Below are 26853 nucleotides of genomic sequence, written 5' to 3' on the forward strand. Positions count from 1 at the left end.
TGTTAGTCTGTATCTGCAAAAAGAACAGGAGTACTTGTGGCACCTTAGAGACTAACAAATTTATTTATTTATTGGTGCCACAAGTACTCCTGTTCTTTTTGCTCTCATTAATGTAATTCGCCCACTATACCAACTTAACTCCACCTCCATGAGTGGTGTAGCGCTTAAGTCAATGTAGTTAGATCGATGAAGTGTTAGTGTAGCTATTACGTTGCTTACGCTGACTGTTTCTGCCTCTGAGAAGCTTTCCCACAATGCCCCACACTGCCAGTTAAATCGGTACAAGCATTCCTAGTGAGGACCCACACCAGACACAAGAAGCACAGTGTGGACATGCAAAAGCATGGGGGGGGTTGGACTAGATGACCTCCTGAGGTCCCTTCCAACCCTGAGATTCTAAGCAGTTTAATTACTGTGGTGGCTGCAAGTCAACGTAACTTAGGTCGACTTAATTTTGTAGTGTGGACTTGCCCTTAGAAAAAAGGTTTAGTAAATAAAGGTATGTCTATACTTACCTCCAGAGCGATTGATCCAGTGGAGATCAATTTATTGTGTCTAGTGAAGGCGTGATAAATTGACAGCTGAGCACTCTCCCATCAACTCCGGTACTCCACCGGAGCGAGAAGCATAGGCAGAGTCAACAGGGGAGCGTCAGCAGTCGACCTACCGCAGTGAAGACACCGCGGTAAGTAGCTCTAAGTACGTCGACTTCAGCTATGCTATTTTCGTAGCTGAAGCTGCATAACTTAGACCGACTTCGCTCACTCTGCCCAGTGTAGACCAGGCCTAAGAGAGCAGACACAATGTTCAGAGGAAAGTCTAGTTAATAAAATTAGAGAAACACAGCAATATACAGGCCTGATTCCAGAGAGAGCTGGTCAGAGGACTAATAATATCCCGACTCACCAAGTGTTTACCTAGTGAAGTCAGAGTAGGGTAGGTCTTTACCCAGGCCTGGTCTTGCACTTCCTACATGCATTTAACTCTCAATGAAATCAAGAGGAGCAGGGAGGAAATGTACTGACACATGGACCACTGTAAGGATTAGGTCCAGATTCCATAGCTAACTAAAGTCAAAGGTCCCAGTGCTTCCTTTAAGTCCCCAACTCCTACTATCTTTCCTATGGAAATCCATGAAAAAACTACTGAGCATGCTCACTATCAGCATGAGCACAAATATGTTTACCCCTTCATTCAAAATGTAGACAGATTCTGCTCTGCTGCTGAACTTATTTTTAAAGAACTGTAAAGAAATAAAGTAGCTTAAACAGGGTAAAGATTTGTAGAGGAATGAAACAGACAGCTGGAAAAAGTAGCTACAAAAGCCATCCTTCCACACCAGTCTGCTAAGTGGCAAGATCTAAAGAAATAATGGGGGAGGAAGGGGCAAGAAGAAGAAGAAAGGGAGGAGTAAAAGGAACATTTTTGCATTTTCACCTGAGAAATGCAAGACATTTAGCTTAGAAAGCTGCTTGTGATTTCACAGATAAAATCCATCTTTCTTCACTTATTTCTGCAGAAATTGTCATCCTCTTAGGTGCTGTATTTTTGAGTAAGCTTGGATATTAACCTTATACAATTAATGTATCTCCTTATTGCACAAATCTCACCTTGTAAAAAAATCACCTTAATATAAATACACCTGTATCTGAATCGGCTTAGTGTTCCAGACATTTTCAAATGGTGTTTTGGGAAATAAGAGGGGAAACAGAAGGAGAGGCAATAACAGTACAATGGCCCATATCCCCTTGTATGGGTGTTTTGGAAGCAAAGTAACCATGTTGCACCTAGCAAGAAGGAGAGAGAAAGATACCACGTCGTGTTAAGCTGCTGTTTGAACATAAGTGAGGCTCAGGGTGGAATTTGTTCCACATGTGTGGCTCAGGGAACCCACAACTTGCTAGCTTTTCCGCCTTTGCACACAAGAATACATTACTGCATGTAATGCAAGCTCACTGATCCTTGAGGGAATCTGTTCTGGTGGGATGGAATAGCTTCATACTGGCACACACATATATTAGAACTTGTTTGGTTTTAGATAGGTGCTATTTGCTGTTCTGAATTAGTACATATTGAGAAATTGACTGAGTCTTCTCATGATGGGAAATCTCATAGTTGACTGCTATTCCTTAATGTCTAGTGATTGAAACTATTCAGCTTACAATTACCCCAAAAGAAGATTCAACAAAGGTAAGGAACACTAAAAGAAAAGCAGGGGAGTGGAAGGGGACCAGCAGTAAGATCACGCAGTTACATTAGCTCTATGCAAAGCTTGATAGTTTTGAATTATTGGGAATTTTTCCCCACCTATAAATTATTAAGAGTAACAGCAACTATTATAGACTCTCCCACAACCTAGCCAATATTGCAAGACAGAAGTGGACAAGCTAGAGGGATATGAAGAAAGAGTATAATGGTCTTACAGATTAATTCAGGGGCAGTGGGGTTAGCCAGAGTGGGGAGATTATACAACAAGAGACAAGACCAAGTGAGCAAGAAGGGGCAGAGTGGTGAGGGGTTTTAACAGATGAGGTCAAGAAGCTTGACTTTGAGCTGAAAAACAGTAGCCAGTGGAGGGATTCGAAGAGGAGTTCATAGACTTGCTATGACATTGTCTTAATAATAAAAGGAAGTCATTATATACGTATCATATCTCCACTGCCAAAGTGCTTTGCAGACATTAATTAATCCTCAAAATACCTATTTTATACTAAAAGGCTCCTGAGTGCCTCCAGTGCATCCTCAGATCCTGTTGCCTTCAAACAGGAGTTAAAGGCAATTAGCACCCTATAGAATTAGGCCCTCCTCTAATATGGAGGTGTTTGGGAGGGGCGAAATCACTAGCTTCCCCTCACCTGTGTTTTTCCTGTATTTTTGAAATAATCAAAATTCAGAACATTCTGACCAGCTCTATAGTTGGCTGAAAGATTAGAAAAGAACTTCAAATATTTTGTCAATTTTTTCCTCTAGGATTGTTCATTGAAATTTCTTTTTTGTTTGAATTTAGAAAAAAAATTTGACCAGTTTAGGGAGCGAAGTAGAAGTACTCAGAGTGGGCAACAGAGAGTCTGTGACTTGCCCAAACTTACACACAGACAGAGGTTTCAGAGATGAGATAAGAACTCAGGAAGTTCTGGCTCCTAGCATTGTGCTCAGACAACAATGAAACAACAGAGAAGCTTCATACAGTACTCTGAAGTTACACGGTTCACTAAGTGGTACTGACAGCTGATCTATACTGCCCAAGTCTTTTCACACACACCAAGTAGTACTGCAGTGTATAGCCAAACAAAACATCTATGATCCTTATCTCTGCCATCTGGCTTGCTCCTAACCCATGTAATCTGCTGATGAGGATCCTTTCTCCAGAATAGGTGCACAGAGTTTTTACAAATAGCATCCTTCAAAATGCAGTGATAAGTATATTACCTACAGTTTTGCACTATTTGTTTGACGGGGATCCATAGTTATCTGTAATCTACTACATACTTTTCTATGTATAAAAATATCATTCCTTTAAAAGTCTGATATCACATAGACCTGCAAGACTAGAAATGGAAGTTTAGATTATTGCAAAGGGCGATTTCTACATTTCCAATGGAACTATGCACTTGTTTCTAGCCCTGAAAGGTCCTATAATATTATGATTTTAAAACTAACACTGTCATCTAAAAAGGTTATTTAAAATAAATTTTAGGTGGATTTTTTTTTTAAACTGCTTCTGAGGCTTCATTTGGCCTCATGGTAACTTATGACCTATCTTAGCAAGCAGACAAATGAAGGGGGAAAAATTCTAGTAGCATTTAAAAAAAAAATCCCTAAAGCATACACAGAATGTGACAGCGAGAGATGAGGGTTCTACTAGTACTCATTTGGGATGATCTTGCATAAGTCATTTGTGGAGTCACCATTCACTAACTATGCCCATCCTAAACTCACGCAGTTAAGCCTTTGTGGCATACCACACCACCAGGCATTTTCTCACACACTGTTTGCGTGCATGTATAATTTCTATAGACTATTTGGAACTTTGTAAAGAACAGCTATAATCTGGGACAACATTCAAGATGGAATTTTTTTTAGGCATAGGAAGACAGTCTGTGCACTTTTAATTTTCTATCACACTGTGAAACATTCATGCTAGCACGATGTTTGGCAGTAGCTGGGTAGGCAACAACATACAAAATTTCTACTTTTCTGTCACTGTGGGTATATATTCAGGATTAGTCCCTACACAGATCCATGTCTCAAACCACTTCTAAGTGTGTTTTTCTGAAAGGTTTAAGATTTTATTTGCTTCCTCTTAAAACTCAGTATGAAAATATCAGTGGGATTCTTTTTAAAAATAAATGTTTGCCCTCATGGACTAAATGATATCATCACTAGGCCACCAAATATTACAAAGTACATATGTTTTACCTGCTTCTGAGGTATGACAGAAGCATGTTTTACCATGCTTTAAACATCTATACATACAGAAAAATACAGGGTAACAATCACCTACAGGATATTTGGAAAAATAATCAAGGAATATACTTTGTTTTATATTGATTAATTTGTTTCACTGATTCCTTTCATGCATGTAGCATAGACAAGGTAAATTAAAATATTTTATTTATTTACTCCCTTATTCAGTAAACTTGTAAAACACTATAGAATCTCAGAAATGTAGGGCTAGAAGAGACCTTGAGAGGTCATCTAGTGCAGTTCCCTCCCCCCTCCAGCAAGCTAGAACCAAGTATACCTAGACCAGCGATTCTCAACCCACAGCCCAATTAGCACACAGCTGCAGCCCAAGTATTATCTGCAGGACTTAGTATTATCTAGTACTTTGCATTTGTCTTCACTGAATTTCATCTTGTTGATTTCAGACCAATTCTCCAATTTGTCAAGGTTGTTTTGAATTCTAATCCTAACCTCCAAAATGCTTGCAACTCCTCCCAGCTCAGTGTCATCTCAAATTTTATAAGCATACTTTCCAGTCCACTATTCAAGTCATTACTGAAAATGTTAAAAGTACCAGACCCAAAACGGACCACTGCAGGACTCCACTAGATATGTCCACACAGTGAACCATTGATAACTACTCTGAGTACAATCTTTCTACCGGTTACCACCCACTTTATAGTAATTTCATATAACTAAGGAAATGTAGTCTCTCTAATGAGAATCTCATGTGGGACTACTATTAAACAAGCTGTTGCTAAATTATTGCGCATTACTATTTGCATTGGAGTGGGTCTGTGTTGCACAGGTCATCCTGAATATGTTCAAAGAGTTAGGACACTTCTTACTCGCAGAGGGTGTAAAAACTGGGAATGGACTCATGTCATAGTCTCAGTCTCATATGTCTTGCTTACAGTAAGGATTGCAAAAGAACTACATCTCATGTGGGTTAGTCTCAATGTGATATGTGCTACATAAAAGTTGATTGGTTTTAATTATACAGGGTGCCAGATCCTCAGTTGCTCTCAATCAAGGTAGCTCCACTGAAATTGCTGATATTCACCAGTTGAGGAACTGGCCACAGTACTTAGTTACAAGTAAGTTACATTTTTCCAAAGTCATCTTACTTCAGTGAACATTTTCTTTCAATTAATGATCAGTTTTGGTTAAAAGCAACATTTTACTGAGAGATGTAATACCTGTATAAAGAAACGTGTTCGTATGTCCTCCAATTACAACATCCACACCTCTCACTTTTTGAGCAATCTTTTGATCCACAGTGAAACCAGAGTGTCCTAGTGCAATAATTTTGTTAACTCCCAGTGTGGTAAGTTTATCCACCTGTGGCTGCAATGCTTCAATTTCATCTTCAAAGTATATATCCTTGCCTTAAAAAAAAAGAGAAAGAAAGGAGATTATTAATATTTATGAGGTGTCTAAAAATACTTGTGTTTTCACAAGATCAGATTATTGAAACAGCTGATGGACTACGGCCAGAGTCCCACAAACTGTGGGGAGCTCTGGCCTCTCTCATTATTTAAATGCTCATTTCTGCCATCAAACATGGGATTCTAGGTTGTGAGATTTAAATGATCTCTGAATTTTAGTTGCCCCAGGGTCCCACATTCCTTTACAGAATGAAGCAAATGGGAGTCTTAATTAGCTTTACTGGGAGTTGGCTCAGACTTTTAATCTGGCCCAATGTTTTCAAGTACTATATAAACAACCCGAACATTTGCGCTCAGTCTACCAACACTTATGAATTGAATTATGTACACTCAACTATGTATAACAAAGCTGTAATTCCAAGAAAAGATGCCGGTGAAACCAGCCAACAGAGCAAAGCTCCAATGGTTTTTGGCTGCCATTAGAACTGAGAGTTACATTCAGGTTTGTCTCATATGCATCATTTGGGTGTAAATATAACATTTTTTTGCCATATTACTTCCTATTGATTTTTCCTTGGAATCTTTCTTCTTCCCCCATGTTAATTCTTCTCCCACAAAGTCTCCCCCCATCCTGGCTTATTTTGTTTGTCTCCTTTCTAAGCAGTTCTCTCAGAGTCCTCCTGTACTAAATCTGCAGGCTCAGGGCCAAATCCTTCTTGCCTTCCATATGCAAATTATCTCATTGAATGAGATGAATCATATGATTTCTGACTGTCAGAGATACACAGCAATAGCAAACCCTGAAGTGGAATTACTTCCCTGAAGGGAGAACCCAAAGACAGAGATTTAAAAGGGGTAATATTTACCCAGCTCACAGCATTGAGAAATCTTATGGTTTCTCTGAAATATTTCTATTTTATCATTTCAGAATAATTTCATTTATAATACAAACATGTACTCTCTCTACTGAATTTGCTGTGTCTCAATCACACTCTTGATTTCTACAAAAAGGATAAAAAAGCAGCTATCCCTGGTTCTAGGTTCCTTTGACAAAGTTTTAAAATACAGTTCTTGTAAATTACTGATCAACAAATTCTCATTAAACTCTCCAACCAAAAATAACTAACTAGAAAATAAACCACACAAATTCCACCTCCCATCCCTCACAATTCTCCTCCATTCCCATGCATCTTGGGAGAATACAGGAGCCTTTCAGCATACCCTAGAGATCAACAGATCTGGGCTATTTCATAGCAAAAGGGAGAGTAAGAACTAGTCCAGAGTCTAATGCTAAATGTTTCAAGAAATAAAGAGTTACGGCAAGAGAGGAACATTGACAAAGCAATATTATGGGGTTATGGAAATTGTCAAACTGTAACAGTTCTGTTGTTGTCTAAGTGTAACCCAGGATACAAAACAAAACACACAACTCATTTCTTAGTACTTGGTCACCCACTTCTCAAAAGTTTAAATTTAGTTAAAAAAAAAAACCTAAATTTTTATATAACAGTTATTCATCTTTTTCTTTGTGGCTCAGCAAAATCATTTGTGACATAAATCACAGTATGCAGAAACGGAATCACCTTTTGAATGCTACTGAAGGCTTCATATACTAAAGAGGTGTACAAGTAAAAAAGGAGAGAGTTACAAAAAACTGTGTTTGCTACATATGGTGGCCCCTAGAAAACTCCCTATTAATGCCAACTGCTTTTGGGTTCCTCAGTTATACTACAGTATGTACTTAATCTGTGACTGCTTTAGCTTTGCCTAAGAAAGTAATAAGCCTTCTGTCTTAATACTACTCCTTCTCTTTTGGCTCCTTATTGGGTCATTCAGTACAATTATAACCATCTCTAGGTTTTGCTACACATTTATTTTTATATGTCCTTTTACTTAACAGCAGCTGTAATTCACCGCCATCGAAATACTGCTCTAATATCTTTCACATCTACAGAAGGGCTACATTGACAGTACATATTGTGCCTCTCTCAAAATAGATAAACCATGACATCGTTCCTCAAGAACTTATTTTAATTCCTAGCATGTCCAATTTAGCCAACTTTCTGGATTGCCTGGATGAGAAACCAGTGCTCAAGGAATACATAGGCTCTGACCCAGGTGCCTTCCCACATTGCTTCATGGATATTATACAAGCAGGGATATTGTGCAAGCAGAAATGCTAGGGGCTGAGACTGCCAACCTCCCTAGTTGGGTCATCACTCGTAGGTAAACATTTGAACTATATCAGTTAAAAGAAAATTTCTGTTAGGTATTGTATTATTTGTCACACATCTTATGATGTATATTCATATCTCTCTTCATACCTTCAGCACATGTAAGCTTCTCATTTTGCATAGGCAAAGGAAGAATAATTTTTTCCTTGTTATTCCTTAGAGGAAAAGGATGGACTCAAATAACCCAGCCTCGTATGTCAGAAGGCAGATTAAAAGTTTCTGTTGACCGCAGAGAGGTCTCCTCTGCGGATGTCTTTAATCATTTCAGTTAATACATTTAGACTTTTATGTCAGTTGTACATTTGAATACTTTGTTTAAATATTATCATACCTTCCCTATTCTGGGCTAATTTACACCTTCATTTTTACAATTATGATGTTATTTCAGTAAGTAATGGACAGAAAACTAGTAATATCTTCCTTGTACTGAAGAGTGATTTTTTTAAAAAAAAGCTATGTTCAATGCATTTTAATTCCATTGTGTGTCTAATTTAAAACCAGGGGGAATGCCAGGTCCTTTTATTAGGCATGGAAGTGGCTCTTTTGCACCTACAATGATGTCCTGCATCTGGTTAAAAGAGCAAGGTGAGAAACTCTAATATGAAATGGTGTTTTTATTATTCTAAAATACAATTATCTGTTCTTAAAATCAGAAGTAATCTATTTTTGTTTCATTGCTTTACACTAATTAAATAAATCTTGATCACTGGAACAATTTATTTGTCAGAAGAGGATGAGTCTATGCTTCATCACTTCTGCTATCAGTCACTGATTGAAAATAATTGTGATTCCTTCTGTAGTCTAATTTCTGGTATGTATACTTGAGATGCCAAAAAAACACAGGGGGACAAATTCTGCCCTCAGATACACATATGCAACTCCTACTCACTTCAGTGGGATTTAGGCATGTATCTGAGGGCCAAGTTACATTCCTCAGAATTCAAAATTTTCAGATTGCAATAAACTCTGTAAAAACACATTCTCCTTAATTATACAAGATGTATTCACGTCTTCAGGCTCTCTTATGTGGCCAATAAGGAGAAAAATATACAAGCTTTTTAAAAAAAATTTTTTACACCGTTGTAAACTTAACACCCCCTTAGAGCAGTGCTTCGCATGTTCTAAACAGATCTGTGTATGGAACACATCTTTTCATATAGCTCGAACATCCAGCACTTAAAAACAGTCAGATGGCCAGGGAGCTGAATAATACAAAAGTTCTATAGGCAACTAAAACCCTTCATCAGTATTCATCCATTCATACTAGGAAACATATATAGTTAAAATTTTAGCATTTGACTGCTTAAGAACATAAGAACGGCCATGCTGTGTCAGACCAAAGGTCCATCTAGCCCAGCATCCTGTCTTTCGACAGTGGCCAATGCCAGGTGCACCAGAGGGAATGAACAGAACAGGTAATCAAGTGATCTATCCCCTGTCGCTCATTCCCAGCTTCTGGCAAACAGAAGCTAGGGATACCATCCCTGCTCATCGAGGCTAATATCCATGGACCTATCCTCCATGAATTTATCTAGTTCTTTTTAGAACCCTGTTATAGTCTTGGCCTTCATAACATCCTCTGGCAAGGAGTTCCACAGGCTGACTGTGCGTTGTTTGAATAAATACTTCCTTTTGTTTGTTTTAAACCTGCTGCCTATTAATTCCATTTGGTGGCCCCTAGTTCTTGCGTTATGAGGAGTAAATAACACTTCTTTATTTACTTTCTCCACACCAGTCATGATTTTATAGACCTCTATCATATCCCCCCTTAGTCATCTCTTTTCCAAGTTGAAAGGTCAGTCTTATTAATCTCTCCTCATATGGCAGCCGTTACACACCACTTTTATATATATATATATCCCTTTTCTGAATCTTTTCCAAGACCAATATATCTTTTTTGAGATGGGGCAACCAGATCTGCATGCAGTATTTAAGATGTGGCCATACCATGGATTTATATAGAGGCAATATGATATTTTCTGTCTTATCATCATCCCTTTCTTAATGATTCCCAACATTCTGTTTGATTTTTTGACTGCCTCTGCACATTCAGTGGATGTTTTCAGAGAACTATCCACAATGACTCCAAGATCACTTTCTTGAGTGGGAACAGCTAATTTAGACCCCATCATTTTATATGTGTAGTTGGGATTATGTTTTCCAATATGCATTACTTTGCATTTATCAACACTGAATTTCATTAGCCATTTCTTTGCCCAATCACTTAGTTTTGAGAGAGCTTTTTGTAGTTCTCCACAGTGACTTAACTATCTTGAGTAGTTTTGTATCATCTGCAAATTTTGCCACCTCACAGTTTACCCCTTTTTCCAGATAATTTATGAATATGTTAAATAGAACTGGGCCCAGTACAGACCCATGGGGGACACCACTATTTACCTCTCTCCATTTTGAAAACTGACCATTCATTCCTACCCTTTTAACCAGTTACTAGTCCATGAGAGAACCTTCCCTCGTATCCCTTAACAGCCTTTGGTAAGTAACCTTATCAAAGGCTTTCTGAAAATCTAAATATACTATATCCACTGGATCCCCCTTGTCCACATGCTTGTTGACCCTCTCAAAGATTTCTAGTAGATTGGTGAGGCAGGATTTCCCTTTACAAATACCATGTTGACTACTCCCCAACAAATTATGTTCATCTATGTGTCTGACAATTTTGTTCTTTCCATAGTTTCAAACAAACAGTTTGCCTGGTACTGAAGTCAGGCTTACCAGTCTCTAATTGCCAGGGTCACCTCTGGAGCCCTTTTTAAAAATTGGCATCACATTAGCTATCCTCCAGCCATTTGGTTCAGAAGCTGATTTAAATGGTAGGTTACAGACTACAGTTAGTAGTCCTGCAGTGTCACATTTGAGTTCCTTCAGAACCCTTGGGTGAATACCATCTGGTCTTGGTGACTTATTACTGGTCAATTTATCAATTTGTTCCAAAACCTCCTCTAATGACACTTCCAATCTGGGACAGTTCCTCAGATTTGTCATCTAAAAAGAATGGCTCAGATTTGGAAATCTCCCTCACCTCCTCAACCGTGAAGACCGATGCAAAGAACTCATTTAGTTTCTCCACAATGGCCTTGAGCGCTCCTTTAGCATCTCGATCTTCCAGTGGCCCCACTGGTTGTTTAGCAGGCTTCCTGGTTTTGATGGACTTAAAATTTTTTATATTACTTTTTGAGTCTTGGGCTATGTCATAGGATCAAGGTAATCTCTCCCAACGACTAAGGGAGGGAAAAAGGTGGGGGAATGATTTATTTCCCTTTGTGTTAAGATCCCAGGAGTTTGGATCTGTGTTCCCCAGGGAAAGGTTTGGGGGGACAGGGAGTGTGCCAAAACACTATATTTTTGGCTGGTGGCAGTGTTACCAGATCTAAGCTAGGATTTAAGCTTAGAAGGATCCATGCAGGTCCCTATCTTTTGGACGCTAAAGTTCAAAGTGGGGAACAAACCTATGACATGGTAGGCAGCGGTTGGGATTTTAAGAACCAAAAGCCAGTGAGATTTTTTTTTGTTTGTTTGTCCTCCTAAACTGAGAAGCAGCCTGAGGGCAGAGGTGTTAAGTTTTTCTAACAAGGCTTGTTAGAAAGGATTCCCACTGAGAGAGCATTACAGTTTGCAAGAGACAGGTTGCAAACCAGTTTTTCTGGTCCCTTCGCAGCCAGCAAACACCAGCAAGAGACATTTGCAAATGAAAAGTTTTGTTTTGTTTTAATTCAGTCAGGAATAGAAAGATTAGGAAACTGTGAAACAAGCAGCCTGAGCTGAAGCATCCCAGTTCAGTGAACTACATGGGGGGGGGGGGGGGGGTCAACACCAGAAAGCAGAAAACATGAGTACCAAGGAAGCATCTAGACTGGAAGCAAGACAAAAAGAACTGGAATTAAAAGAAAAGGAATTGGAAATAAAACTCAAGGAGATGGAAATAAAAGAAAAAGCCAAAGAGGCTGACCACAGGAGAGAGATGGAAAAGCAACAAAAAGAACTAAAAATAAAAGAGAAAGAGCTGGAAATCCAGAGGCAGGCCCTGGAATTAGCAAGGGCTAACCCAGATGTTCCAGCCAACCCTAACAACCCTTCTCCAGGCACTGTTTCCCATCCCAGGAAATTTCCCACCTACAAGGCAGGTGATGACACTGAGGCCTTTTTAGAAAAATTTGAAAGGACCTGCCAGGGGTACAGTATCCCTGAAGAACAGTACATGATAGAGCTGAGGCCACAGCTCAGTGGACCCTTAGCAGAGGTGGCGGCTGAAATGCCTAAGGACAGCATGAACGATTATAAACTGTTTCAATCAAAGACCAGAATCAGAATGGGGCTAACACCTGAGCATGCCCGTCGGCGGTTCAGAGCCCTAAGGTGGAAACCAGATGGGTCATTCCCCAGACACGCCTACTACATTGACAAAAATTGGAATGCATGGATATCAGGAACAAAGGTTCAAAATTTTGAAGAGCTGTCCCTCCTGATGAAAATGGAACAGTTCTTAGAGGGTGTTCCTGAGCAAATAGAAAGGTACATCCTAGATGGGAAACCCAAAACTATAACCGAGGCAGGGGAGATTGAGGCCAGGTGAGTGTAAGTGACAGAAAAGAAAAAAGATACTAACAAGGGGAGCGAATATAACAAGGGGCAAGCTGACAACAAACCCTACCACCGGGGGCCACCCAAGACCCCAGCTACAACCCAAGGAAAGCCCCAGACTACCTATAGTCCCACCTCACCAGTCTCCAGCAACCCACCTCGGCCCAGTGACCCGTCAGCTGGGCGATGTTTTAAATGTAATGAACTGGGACATATAAAGGCCAACTGCCCCAAGAACCCCAATCGAGTACAGTCCATTACACCACCATCACACCAAAGATTCCCAGGCCCAGATATCTCTCAAATACCCCCGGAGCAAAGGGAAACCTTGAGAGTGGGCGGAAAGAAGGTTATCGCATGGAGAGACACTGGGGCACAGGTGTCAGTTATCCACCAATCCTTAGTGGACCCCAAATTCATCAACCCAGAGGCCCAAGTAACAATTTGTCCCTTCATGTCAAAAGCTGTAACTTTACCTACGGCTGAATTGCCTGTCCAGTACAAGGGCTGGTCAGGAAGGTGGACTTTTGCTGTCTATGACAATTATCCCATCCCCATGCTAGTGGGGCAAGACTTGGCCAACCATGTGAAGCTGGCCAAGAGGGTGGGAGTGGTCACCCGCAGCCAGGCCAAGCAAGCTTCCACTCCCATCCCTGTTCCTGAGCCATCCACCAGGGCCCCGTCTGTGTTACTAAAGACCCAGCAGAGGTGGTGGAACCGGATCCCATGCCAACAACTGAAACAGCCATAGTGCATCCAGTCCCGGAACCGGAACTGGAAAAGCAACTAACACCAGAACCGTTACCAGCGCTAACGCCAGTGCTTGCAAACCCGTCTCCAACCCCAACGCCAGAGGGCGCCAGCGGGCCTGAACTGGCAGAAGCAGCAGACAACCCTACCCAAGAGGCTCAGCCAGAGCCTGAAATATCACCTAGTGCACCAGCGGAGAGCGGTTCACAGTCAACGGAAACAACCTCATCACCTACATCGCTTCCAGAGGGACCAAGCCCAAGTCCACAGTCTACAGAGGAACTGGTGTCTCCAGCATCAAGAGAACAGTTCCAGACTGAGCAGGAAGCAGATGACAGCCTTAAGAAAGCTTGGGCGGCGGCACAGAGCACCCCACCGCCTCTCAGCTCTTCTAACTGATCCCGGTTTGTTGTAGAACAAGGACTTTTATACAAGGAGACTCTTTCTGGTGGACACCAGGAAGACTGGCATCCTCAAAAACAGTTGGTAGTTCCAACTAAGTACCGGGGGAAACTCTTAAGCTTAGCCCATGATCATCCCAGTGGCCATTCTGGGGTGAACAGAACCAAAGACAGGTTGGGGAAGTCCTTCCACTGGGAGGGGATGGGCAAGGACGTTGCCAATTATGTCCGGTCTTGTAAGGTATGCCAAAAAGTGGGAAAGCCCCAAGACCAGGTCAAGGCCCCTCTCCAGCCACTCCCCATAATTGAGGTCCCATTTCAGCGAGTAGCTGTGGATATTATGGGTCCTTTCCCAAAGAAGACCCCCCGAGGAAAGCAGTACATACTGACTTTTGTGGACTTTGTTACCAGATGGCCAGAAGCAGTAGCTCTAAGCAACACCAGGGCTAACACTGTGTGCCGGGCCTTAACAGACATTTTTGCCAGGGTAGGTTGGCCCTCCGACATCCTTACAGATTCAGGAACTAATTTCCTGTCAGGGACCATGAAAAACCTGTGGAAAGCTCATGGGGTGAATCACTTGGTTGCCACCCCTTACTACCACCAAACCAATGGCCTGGTGGAGAGGTTTAATGGAACTTTTGGGGCCATGATACGTAAATTCATGAATGAACACTCCAATGATTGGGATCTAGTGTTGTAGCAGTTGCTTTTTGCCTACAGGGCTGTACCACATCCCAGTTTAGGGTTCCCACCATTCGAGCTTGTGTATGGCCACGAGGTTAAGGGGCCATTACAGTTGGTGAAGCAGCAATGGGAGGGGTTTACACCTTCTCCAGGAACTAACATTCTGGACTTTGTAAGCAACCTACAAAGCACCCTCTGACATTCCTTAGCCCTTGCTAAAGAAAACCTAAAGGATGCTCAAACAGAGCAAAAGGCCTGGTATGATAGACATACCAGAGAGCGTTCCTTCAAGGTAGGAGACCAGGTTATGGTCTTGAAGGCGCAACAGGGCCATAAGATGGAAGCGTCATGGGAAGGGCCATTCACGGTCCAAGAGCGCCTGGGAGCTGTTAACTACCTCATAGCATTTCCTAATTCCTCCTTAAAGCCTAAAGTGTACCATGTTAACTCTCTAAAGCCCTTTTATTCCAGAGACTTACAGGTTTGTCAGTTTACAGCCCAGGGAGGAGATGACGCTGAGTGGCCTGAAGGTGTCTACTATGAAGGGAAAAGTGATGGTGGCGTGGAAGAGGTGAACCTCTCCACAACCCTGGAACGTCTGCAGCGGCAACAGATCCAGGAGCTAAGCACTCGCTTCGTCCCCTTGTTTTCAGCCACCCCAGGACGGATTGAACGAGCATACCACTCCATTGACACAGGTAATGCTCACCCAATTAGAACACCACCCTACCGGGTGTCTCCTCATGCCCAAGTTGCTATAGAACAGGAGATCCACAACATGCTACAGATGGGTATAATCCGCCCTTCTACCAGTGCATGGGCATCTCCAGTGGTTCTAGTTCCCAAACCAGATGGGGAAATACGTTTTTGCGTGGACTACCATAAGCTAAATGCTGTAACTCGTCCCGACAACTACCCAATGCCGCGCACCGATGAGCTATTGGAGAAATTGGGGCGTGCCCAGTTCATCTCTACAATAGATTTAACCAAGGGGTACTGGCAAGTACCGCTAGATGAACCTGCCAAAGAAAAGTGAGCCTTCATCACCCATGAAGGGGTGTATGAATTTAATGTGCTTCCCTTCGGGCTGCGAAATGCACCCGCCACCTTCCAAAGGCTGGTAGATGGTCTACTAGCAGGATTGGGAGAATATGCATTTGCCTACCTTGATAATGTGGCCATTTTTTCTGATTCATGGCCCGAACACCTAGAACACCTGGAAACGGTCTTTGAGTGCATCAGGCAGGCAGGACTCACTGTTAAGGCCAAAAAGTGTCAAATAGGCCAAAACAGAGTGACTTACCTAGGGCACCAGGTGGGTCGAGGAACAATAAACCCCCTACAGGCCAAGGTGGAGGCTATCCAAAAGTGGCCTGTCCCAAAGTCTAAGGGTACGTTTTCACTACCCGCCGGATTGGCCGGTAGCAGTCGATTTTTCGGAGTTCGATATATCGCGTCTCATCTAGACGCGATATATAGAACCCCAAACGTGCTCCTGTCGACTCCGGAACTCCAGCAACGCGAATGACGGTACGGAGTCGACATGGGGAGCCGCGGACGTCGATCCCGCGCCATGAGGACGGTAAGTAATTCGAGCTAAGGTACTTCGACTTCAGCTACGCTATTCACGTAGCTGAAGTTGCGTACCTTAGATTGATCCCCACCCCCAGTGTAGACCAGGCCTAAGAAACAGGTCCAATCCTTCTTAGGCTTGGCCGGATATTACAGGCAATTTGTACCACACTACAGCCAAATCGCTGCTCCACTAACTGACCTAACCAAAAAAACACTATATTTTTGGCTGGTGGCAGTGTTACCAGATCTAAGCTAGGATTTAAGCTTAGAAGGATCCATGCAGGTCCCCATCTTTTGAACGCTAAAGTTCAAAGTGGGGAACAAACCTATGATAGGCTAGCTGTACTTCAAATTCTTTGTTGGCCTTCCTAATTATATTTTTACACTTCATTTGCCAGAGTTTAGGCTCCTTTCTATTTTCCTCAGTAGGATTTAACTTCCACTTTTTAAAGGATGCCCTTTTGCCTCTCACTGCTTCTTTTACTTTGTTTAGCCACTATGGCTCTTTTTTTGGTTCTCTTACTATGTTTTTGAATTTAGGGTATACATTTAAGTTGAGCCTCTGCTATGGTGTCTTTAAAAAGTTTCCATGCAGCTTGCAGGGATTTTACGTTTGGTGCTTTGTCTTTCAATTTCTGTTTAACTAACCTCCTGATTTTTGTGTAGTTCCCCTTTTTGAAAGTAAATGCTACGGTGTTGGGGCGCTGTGATGTTTTAATTATATTATGGTCACTATTACCAAGCGGTCCAGCTATATTCACTTCTTGGACCTGATCCTCTGCTCCACTTAGGACTAAATCAACAGTTGCCTCTCATCTTGTGGGTTCCAGGACTAGCTGCTCCAAGCAGCAGTCATTTAAGGTGTCAAGAAACTTTATCTCTGCATCCTGTACTGAGGTGATATATACCCAGTCAATGTGGCGATAGCTGAAATCCCCCATTCTTATTGATTTTTTTTATTTTAATAGCCTCTCTAATCTCCCTGAGCATTTTACAGTCACTATCACCATCCTGGTCAGGTGGTCAGTAATATATCCCTAACGCTATATTCTTATTATTCAAGCATGGAATTACTGTTCATAGAGATTCTATGGTACACTTTGGTTCATTTAAGATTTTTACTTCATTTGATTCTATGCTTTCTTTCACATCTAGTCAGGGGCGGCTCTACCTTTTTGGCCGCCCCAAGCAGTCATGCGCGGGAGGCGCCCCGGAGCCGCGGACCTCCCGCGGGCATGACTGCAGAGGGTCCGCTGGTCGCGCGGCTCGGCTGGACCTCCCACAGCTGCGGGCGGTTCGCAGGTCCAGCGGCTCTGCTTGAGCTGCCGCAGGCGTACCTGCGGGAGGCCCAGCCGAGCCGCGGGACGAGCGCCCCCTCCGCAGTCATGCCTGCGGCAGGTCCGGTCCTCCCGGGGCTCCGGTGGACCTCCCGCAGGCATGACTGCGGCAGGTCCGCCAGCCCAATCTGCCGCCCCCCCCCGGGAAAGGGCCGCCCCACGCGCGTGCTTGCCGCGCTGGGGTCTGGAGCCGGCCCTGCATCTAGTATCACTCCCCCACCAGTACGACCTGTTCTGTCCTTCCAATATATTTTGTACCCTGGTATCACTATGTCCCACTGATTATCCTCATTCCACCAAGTTTCTGTGATGCCTATATCAATATCCTCATTTAATATGAGGCACTCTAGTTCACCCATTTTATTATTTAGACTTCTAGCATTGGTATATAAGCACTTTAAAAACTTGTCACTTTTTAGCTGCCTCCCATTACATGATGTAATTTAATTAGACTTTTTTCATTTGACTGATTCTCATCAGATCCTACCTGTATTTTATCATATTCCATCCTGTCCTCCTTAATAGGACATAGAACAGTGGTTCTCAAACTTTTGTACTGGTGACCACTTTCACATAGCAATCCTCTGAGTGTGACCATCCACCCCAAATAAATTCAAAACACTTTCTTATATATTTAACATCATTATAAATGCTGGAGGCAAAGCAGGGTTTAGGGTGGAGGCTGACAGCTTGCGACTCCCCATGTAATAACTTGCGACCCTCGGAGGGGTCCCAACCCCCAATTTGAGAACCACTGACATAGAGAATCTCTATTAATAGAGCCTCCCGAAGGGATGTCCCTATCCGGACCATGTGTGACTCCGTTTACATTGTTTATATGTATATGGTTTGTTCCTGCTATACTAAAGAAAAAGCATACCTGGATTTGAAAGGAAAGATGTTTCCTTAGTGGTATAGCCAACAATTCCGATTTTTTCTGAACCAACACGTAGTATTTTATAAGGCTGAAAATATCCAGCGATCCTGGATGCTACTGATCTGCTTGCCTGAATGTTTGCACTTAGAATTGAAAAATTAACATTTTTAAGTAGCGGATCCAATAATCCATCCAGACCATTGTCAAACTCATGGTTCCCCAAAGCCTATGAAAAACAAAAATGACAATTATTAGACACTCCCAAATAACCACTATAAGTGCTCTCTCAGAAATTACATACTGGGCATTTCTAGTATAGACACTCTCTCGTTGACTCTGGTACTCCAACGGAGTGAGAGGGGCAGGCGGAGTACAACGGGGCGCATCAGCAGTCGACTCACCGCAGTGAAGACACCGGGGTGAGTAGATCTAAGTATGTCAACTTCAGCTATGTTATTCACGAGCCGAAGTTGCATAATTTAGATCGATCCCCCCAGTGTAGCCCAGCCCAAATACAAAATTAAAATGCAAATACAGCACCCTGCTGTGTTAAATGTAAACTACTAAAAAATAAAGGGAAAGTTTAAAAAAAGATTTAACAAGGCAAGGAAACTGCTGCTGTGCTTGTTTCATTTAAATTAAGATGTTTAAAAGCAGCATCTTTTTTTCTGCATAGTAAAGTTTCAAAGCTATCTTAAGTCAAGGGTCACTTGTAAACTTTTGAAAGGACCACCATAGCGTTTTGTTCAGAGTTAGGAACATTTCAGAGTTACCAACAACCTCCATTTCCCAAGTGTTCTTAACTCTGAGGTTCTACTGTAGCAGCATTACCTCCCCTACCTTGTCTCGCCAACATGCAGTGACCAGGCTTTCGGCTCAAGGCAAATTTAAAAATGTTATTAAGATGATGTTAAGAAAAAGTGAAAGGTAGGGAGTTTAAGCATATAAGTTTCTGTATTACTTCACCTTTTGCCGCAGGTTCACAACACCCTTCATTGCTTCACCAGGCCAACCGCAGGGCTCAGCTGGGAGCTCTGCCCCTGTCTCCCAGGGCCCCCTGAGCACCAGCCACTGCCCAACCTGCGCATCTGGCGAAGCGCTGCGACGGCGCAAGCCTTGGCGGGTCACTTTCAAAACACACGGAACCCATTTCCCTGCAGCTACACCACCACCCTGCGCCCTTCCCTTGCACCAGCCCCCTGCACCCTGCCTCTCCAGCCGCCCCGACCACGCACCACCACCTCTCCTCCCGTAGCCCCCAAGCTGCACTAGAGCCGCCGCCCGTGCCTGACCCCCCGCGAGCTGAGAGGCGCCTGCGCCTTACCATAGCGTCGTAGCCCAGGAGGTTCATGAAGCGGACCACTTCCCGCCCCTTGAAGTAGCTGAACCACACGGTGCCCTGGTACTGGTCGCCGGCGTCGAGGAGCAGCACGTTGGGGTGGGTGGCTCGGATCTCCTGGATCTTGGTGTATCTCCGCGCCACCCCGCCATAGCAATCCAGGGGGCGGCTCTGGCACTTGCCGGAGTCGCTGCTGGTCTGCTCCACGCGCGCGTGGACGTCGTTGGTGTGGAGGAGCGTGAGCTGGAAGGCGGCCCGGGCGGCGTGCGCCAGGCAGAGCAGCGCGGCCAGCCCCAGCCAGGGGCTGAGCGTCCCGCGCGGCCTCCCCATGCCTGCCCCGCGCGCAGCTGCTGCAGCTCAAAGCGGGACCCCACGCGGCTGGTAGCTTCCAGGAAGATCCATGGCAGGGGGTGGGAGGGTTTGACGGCTCCCCCACCTTCCCCACAGGGCTTGCGTGTGGGCGGTTAATCTAATCCTTGTGTTCCTGCAGCTGCCGAAGTGAGGGCCGGGGTGGGGAGAGATACAAGGATGTCCCGCGAGCGCCCTATCCCAGATAAAGTTACACACGCTGGTCCTTCCCCTGCCTGGCTCGGAACGGGGCGAGTCCGGGCGGCTGAGATATTGCGTGTTCTGCACGCCCTGCCTTGCCTCGCCTCGCCTTGCCCTGCCGCCGCAGGAGGCCGGGCTAGGCAACAGCGTAGTCCTGTCAACAGGACGTGGTTCCGGCGCCAGGGCGGTTTGGCCCGCAGAGTGTTTGAGTTGGAGATCACGGGCTGTTTGCAAGAACTGTATTGGCCCGCTGTTGCTCCTAGAACACCTCTAATCCCCATCCACTTTGTCAACACGTTTAACTTGTAACCACGTGGGCAAGAGTTTTCACTGGAGCTGCATCGGTTTGCCTAACCCCCTCATGAAAATACAGCCACAGCTCGGGTGGGGATGGACTGCTCCTCAGCAATCCCCTGAGAGGAAAACTCCACCAGGCACCGTCCCGTTCTCACAAGAAGCCTCAGTGTATCTTTAATGTGCAGGAAGAGCACGCAAGACCTGTTTTAAGGTATTTTCCACCAATCACTCCATAATACTTGGGCTGTCAGTCCCAGGGGCTGGGGGCTCCAGTTGTGAGCCCCACAGGGCTGACAGCTTGAGGTAGTGGAGGAGCTGGTAGCTGGTAGGGGGCTCCAACTGTCAGTGCCCCACAATGTCTAACACAGGTAAGTCAGTGGAAGGTGAGGACAAGCACCTCTGACAGAAAGAGCATAATGTGGACATGAAACACTGCTTTAATTACTGCTCTGACTGTACATCCCTTTAAGTTGACTTCCCGCCCCTTGAAGTAGCTGAACCACACAGTGCCCTGGTACTGGTCGCTGGCGTTGAGGAGCAGCACGTTGGGGTGGGTGGCTCGGATCTCCTGGATCTTGGTGTATCTCCGCGCCACCCCGCCATAGCAATCCAGGGGGCGGCCGCGAGTGCGGCTCTGGCAAGTCTGTCCACTTCATAATTGCTTAAAATGAAGGTGTCGTTTCAACCTTAAATAGTGTCACCAGTCTATTTAATTATAGCTTTAGTGATCTTATTGTAGTTTCAGTAGATTTCACATAATGATTTTAAAATAAGACCTTTCTATTCTGTGGTTGGATGCTAAATTTATAGCTGAGGATTGAGTATATATAGTGAGGTAGAAAACAACAGAGGGTTTGAAATGAGAAACAACTTTAAAGGATAGATTTAAATGGCAAGTGACAGCTGCGATGAAAATTATAATAAAGCTTCCTCATAGTTGGTGGATGTAGTTCCACATGTTTTATATTTATTACAGTACCAAATTACCAGAGAGCAAAGAGACTATTTGATAGCTTTTGTGTAAGTGCTGTAACTATTGTATGTCCAAGCATTTCTTCACACTATCTGATTTTGCAAGTTGTTTCCTTGGTTTATCTCCACATCACTCTTGAAAACAAAAAATTGTAACTTTGGAAAAAATGATACTTTATCACAGAGTTGGGTAAGGCTGTATCAATTGCTGTCTTTTTCTTTTTGGGATGATGTCAGGCCCTTGTCTCCTTGGAATCTGAAGTTGCTGAGATGGAATTTGAACTGAGTTTGGGCTATGTTCCCTTTCCCCCTCCACCTCCATCTTACTGAAAAGTAAATTAAGTTTCTTATTCTCTACACTATTATGTCCTGTGCGTGGTTTTTGAACATTGACTGAAGTATCCATCCATGTTGGAATTTAGATGATGGAGATTTCTACAGGCATCAAAGAATCCTGCTATAAAGTGAAGTGACCTGTGACTACCAGAACAATATGAAAAGCTATCTAATTTCATCTACTTCTCGGCTATTAGGGTGTCTCTTTTCCTCAGGCCTGGTCTTCACTACAAAGTTAGGTTGATGTATGTCACCTTTCATCAACCTGTTTGTGCCTCTCTCTACACTGAAAATTGTCTCTGACAGATGTAAATGCCCTGTTATGGTGATGCAGTAAAACCACTTCCACCTCCCATGGTGCAGAGCCATGGTCGACCCACCAAGGTCAATGTAGTTTCAGTGAAGATCCGAAGAAGTGCAACCTTTGTTGATCCTAACAGTCCACCAGCAGCTGTCTCAAAATGCCCCATTCCCTGAGACAGTGATCACAATTCTGATCACAATTGTGAACTCCACTGCCCAGGGCTCACAGAGATCACAAGCCATACACCCCTTAAAAGCCACCACATATATTTGAAATGCCTTTTCCTGGTTTCTCAGCTTGCCAAGCATACCTACCGGCACTCCCTGTCAAATAAAATAAAAATATTAAATGAATCAAACTGTACCAGAGAATCTCTCTGGATAGAAATTCCTTGCTTGAACATTCAGAGTATAGAAGTAGGAAATTTACTACTGTGCTTAATGTGCATAAGCCTTATCAAGTAGTGTCAGGCTAAGTACTGTTAGGCCTCAAACTTCCAGAAGTTGTAAGAAGCGAGTATAGTAGAATCCTGCAAGCATAAGCATAATCTGTCTAGGAAGCTTTATAGATTAAGAAGGAAACTGTAAAGCTTGATACAGACTTGTGGTTACTATGCTCTGCAACCAGACACTTCTTTAAGCTGATTGAGGGTTTTTTAAGTCTAGCAAATTGACCACAACTAGCTGCATACAGGAGAGATGAGCTGGGCACCGGTGCACAGTTCATAAGTTCAAAACAACCACAAATGCCACCCTGGAATATTTGGCCACCTTGATTGGTTGACTTGTTTTGAAGCACGGCCAGCAAATATCATATAAATAAGATGCAGAGGCACAAGAGTGTGTGCGTGTTGTTGACCTAAAAGAGATCGCTCTTTGTCAGGCTCACATACACCCCCTGAACCAAAGGGAGTTGCGCTTCACTGCAAGTGAAGTGCCTGGCCAGTGCAGGAAATGGTCAACTGAAAGGTAACGTATCTTTGGACGAAAGCAGGGCGAGGCATGAATTAAAACGGTCTGGTAATGCTCGAGCTGGTTAATCTTAAGTCTGTATTAATACTATAGATTTAATCAATATATAGTAACTGTATATGTTTTAGAGTAGCAGCCGTGTTAGTCTGTATCGGCAAAAAAAACAGGAGTACTTGTGGCACCTTAAAGACTAACAAATTTATTTAAGCATGAGCTTTCATGAGCTACAGCTCACTTCTTCGGATCCATTCTATGCATCCGAAGAAGTGACCTGTAGCTCACGAAAGCTCATGCTTAAATAAATTTGTTAGTCTTTAAGGTGCCACAAGTACTCCTGTTTTTTTGTATATGTTTTGTGCCTTGCTGGAAACAGGTACAGCGTTGGTAAAGTTAGTAGTTTATAAATCATAGTAGTTGTGCAAGCCGCTGTGCCTGTCTTCAGTATAAGTTACCATCAAGTTATCATAAAAGTCAATAAAAGTTTATAAATTGATTAGATAAAGTTATAAATGGGTTAAGGCTACTAAAATTAAAGTCATTAGGCACATTCTGTCTGTGTTGCCTTTATAGTCGTAAGTCATTAAAAGCCTTTCTTGAGGAATAATTAGTTGTTAGTTTCTCTTTTGCGGACACTACTCAAACTCATTACATCTGTGTTGGGTGGTGGGAAGTAGCGAACACCCAGAGCCCTCCTAAGGCTCTGATGTGTGCCTCCTCCTTCCATTACTCTCCACAACTACCAACCACCCTACCAGGATGGTGATGGTGACTGTGAAATGCTCAGGGAGATTAGAGAGGCTACAAAGGCAGAAAACAATATAGTGGAGGATTTTACCTATCTTCATATTGACTGGGTACATGTCACCTAAGGAAAGGATAGGTGACGGCTTTGTAGAGCAGCTTGTCCTGGAACTTCAGGGGAGAGGCAATTCTTGATTTAGTCCTTAGTGGTCCAAGAGGTGAATATAGCTGAGCCACTCCTTAATAGAAACTATAAAGTAATTAAATTTAATATGGGGGGGGGAGATGCCAAAGAAATGCTATTGTCATGGGTTTAACATCAAAAAGGGGAACTACACATAAATGAGGAAGTTAGTTAAACAGAAATTAAAAGGAACAGTCACAAGGGCGGAATGCTTGTAAACTGCATGGAGACTATTATAAAAACTACATAGGAGGTGTTCAAACTAAATGTATACCTCAAATAAAAGAAAAACAGTAAGAGGAATGAAAAATAAAGGAGGGGGGGAGGAAATGCTACCGTGGCTAACAGGGGCGGCTCTAGGAATTTGGCCACCCCAAGCAGGGCGGCATGCCGCAGGGGGCGCGCTGCCGGTCCCATGGCTCTGGGGGACCTCTTGCAGACGTGCCTGCGGAGGGTGCGCTGGGAGGGCGGCAGGCGGCTCCGGCGGACCTACCACAGTCATGCCTGTGGGAGGTCCACCCGAGCTGCGGGACCAGCAAACCCTCCGCAGTCATGCCTGCGGGAGGTCCGCTGGTCCTGCGGCTCCGGTGGACCTCCCGCAGGCATGACTGTGGAAGGTCCGCCGGAGCCGCCTGCCACCCTGCCGGCAAAATGCCGCCGCAAGTGCGCGCTTGGTGCGCTGGGGTCTGGAGCCGGCCCTGGTGGCTAAACAGCAGAATAAAAGAGGGTGACAGATGCAAAAAAGCATCCTTTAAAAAATTGGAAGCTAAATCCTTGTGAGGAAAATAGAAAGGAGCATAAACTCAGGCAAATCAAATGTAAATAATAAAGCAGGCCAAGAAAGAATTTGAAGCGCAACTAGCTAAAGATATAAAAACTAACAGCAAAAAAAAAATGTATATCAGAAGCAGGAAGCCTGCAGAACAGTCAGTGGGGCTGCTGGCCAACTGAGGTGCTAAAGGGGCACTCAAAGAATATGGGGCCATTGTGGAAAAGCTACATGAATTCCTTGTATTGATTCCCATGACTGAGCCATTCTTTTTAGGTGACAGATCTGAGGAACTGTCCAGGATTGAGATGTCAATTGAAGAAGTTTTGGAACAAATTGATGCATTAAACAGTAATAAGTCACAAGTACCAAATGGCATTTGCCCAAAAGTTCTGAAGGAACTCAAATATGAAATTGCAACACTACTAACTAGTATATAACCTGTCACTTAAATCAACCTCTGTACCAGATGACTGGAGGATAGTTAAGATAATAATGATTTTTTTAAAGGCTCCAAAGATGATCTTGACAATTACAGACCAGTAAGCCTAACTTCAGTACTAGGCAAATCGGTTCAAACTGTAGTAAAGAACAGAATTATCAGACACATAGATAAATGTGATATGCGGGAAAAGAGTCCACACAGCTTTTCTAAAGGAAAATCATACCTCACCAATCTGATAAGTGTATCACCAAGCATGTGGACAAAGGAAATCCAGTCTATATAGTGTACTTGGTCTTCCAGAAAGCCTTTGACTACTGCACGTGTGCATAATTAATGAGCCATGCACATTTTTATTTTTTTGCGCAGAAAAAAGCTTCTGCCGAAATGTTGCTGCAGTTCTGCCTTTTGCCCACCAGAGGGCACTGTGGCGATAGAACACAGCAGCAGCTCCCCGCCAGTGAGGGAAGGGAAAGAGCCTGCCTTCTTCCTAGTGCCTGTCAGGCAAGGTCAGGAGACAGGGGCTATGGGGAGACAGATAGCATCCGGTGCTGGGTGGGAGGGTCAGACGGGGGCTCATAATGGCTAGTGGGGGAGGACAGACTGAGGCAGGGGCTGAATGGGAGTGGAGGCACAGGGCCACAGGGGAGAGGGAGGTGCAGGGCCACATGGTGATGGAGGAGGGGGTACAGAACTACATAGGAACTGGGGAGTTGCTGAGGGGGGCACAGAGAAACATGGGGAGGGAGGAGGGGGTGCAGGGACACATGGGGATGGGGGGAGTGGGTGTCTGAGTGGGGGTGGAGAGACACATGGACTGAAGGTGCAAGTGAACAGGGGCAAATGTGCCTCACTGAATGGGAGAGGCTAGGGGTCAGCCAGGGTCTGCATTGGGGAAGCTCCCTAACAATCCCTCCCTGCCCCCCACAACCCATTCCATATTTTCCCCAACAACCCTCCAAGTTCACACCCAGGTTCCTTTCCAGCAATTTACTTCCCTCTCCCTCAGCTCCTCCAATACCCCTGACTCCCCCAAGCCTTTGCACTGTTTCTGAGGGGTATGGGAAATACAGTTCTGTACTGTAGTTTAAATGAATTATTACTCAGAGTTCTGTTTTAATATGCCTTGTAAGGAATCTATTCATCAAAAAACATCTCCTGAAGCTTTCTGGTTGTCTGTATTGTTACAGAGATACTTGCTGACAGGTATTTTGAAACAAATGACTAAAAATAATTGAAACTGGTGTGATTATATTGTGTTATTTTGACAAAAAATGCAGAATTTTTAAATATTGTGCACAGAATTTTTAATTTTTTCACACAGAATTCCCCCAGAAGTAACCATTGGTTTATATAATGGCGTTATGATATTTTTTGTCTCATTTTCGTATACCTTTCCTAATGGTTCCTAATACTGTTAGCTTTTTTAACTGCTGCTTCGTATTGAACAGATGTTTTCAGAGAACTATCGATGATGACTCCAAGATCTTTCAGGAGTAGTAACAGCTAATTTAGACCTCATTGTTTTTGTATATATAGTTGGGATTATTTTTTCAAGTGTGCATTACTTTACATTTATCAACATTGAATTTCATTTGCCACATTGTCCAGTTACCCAATTTAATCAGATCCCTTCACCGTCAGTCTTGGACTTA

General features: G+C 43.6%; 1 protein-coding gene and 1 long non-coding RNA gene across 3 annotated transcripts in view; one reads left to right on the plus strand and one right to left on the minus strand.

The window, feature by feature from the left end:
* NT5E (5'-nucleotidase ecto) overlaps positions 1 to 20382 on the minus strand; it is a 68278-nt gene extending 47896 nt beyond the window's left edge. Inside the window, exons 1-3 of the mRNA XM_039532555.1 lie at positions 19619 to 20382; positions 18298 to 18520; positions 5646 to 5834 (exon numbers count right to left, since the gene is read on the minus strand). Of these exons, the coding sequence (XP_039388489.1) occupies positions 5646 to 5834; positions 18298 to 18520; positions 19619 to 19963 (757 nt within the window). The 5' untranslated portion in view covers positions 19964 to 20382. The remainder of the gene's footprint in view (positions 1 to 5645; positions 5835 to 18297; positions 18521 to 19618) is intronic.
* LOC120402139 overlaps positions 19636 to 26853 on the plus strand; it is a 47096-nt gene continuing 39878 nt past the window's right edge. Inside the window, exon 1 of one of the 2 annotated variants that reach the window (XR_005597010.1) lies at positions 19636 to 19732. This is a non-coding gene — a long non-coding RNA (uncharacterized LOC120402139). Of the gene's footprint in view, positions 19733 to 20458; positions 20691 to 26853 lie in introns of those variants that run through there. The other variant, XR_005597011.1, reaches the window with a different exon arrangement.

The sequence above is a fragment of the Mauremys reevesii genome, linkage group 3 (assembly GCF_016161935.1).
Source record: "Mauremys reevesii isolate NIE-2019 linkage group 3, ASM1616193v1, whole genome shotgun sequence".
NCBI classification, from domain to species: domain Eukaryota; kingdom Metazoa; phylum Chordata; order Testudines; family Geoemydidae; genus Mauremys; species Mauremys reevesii.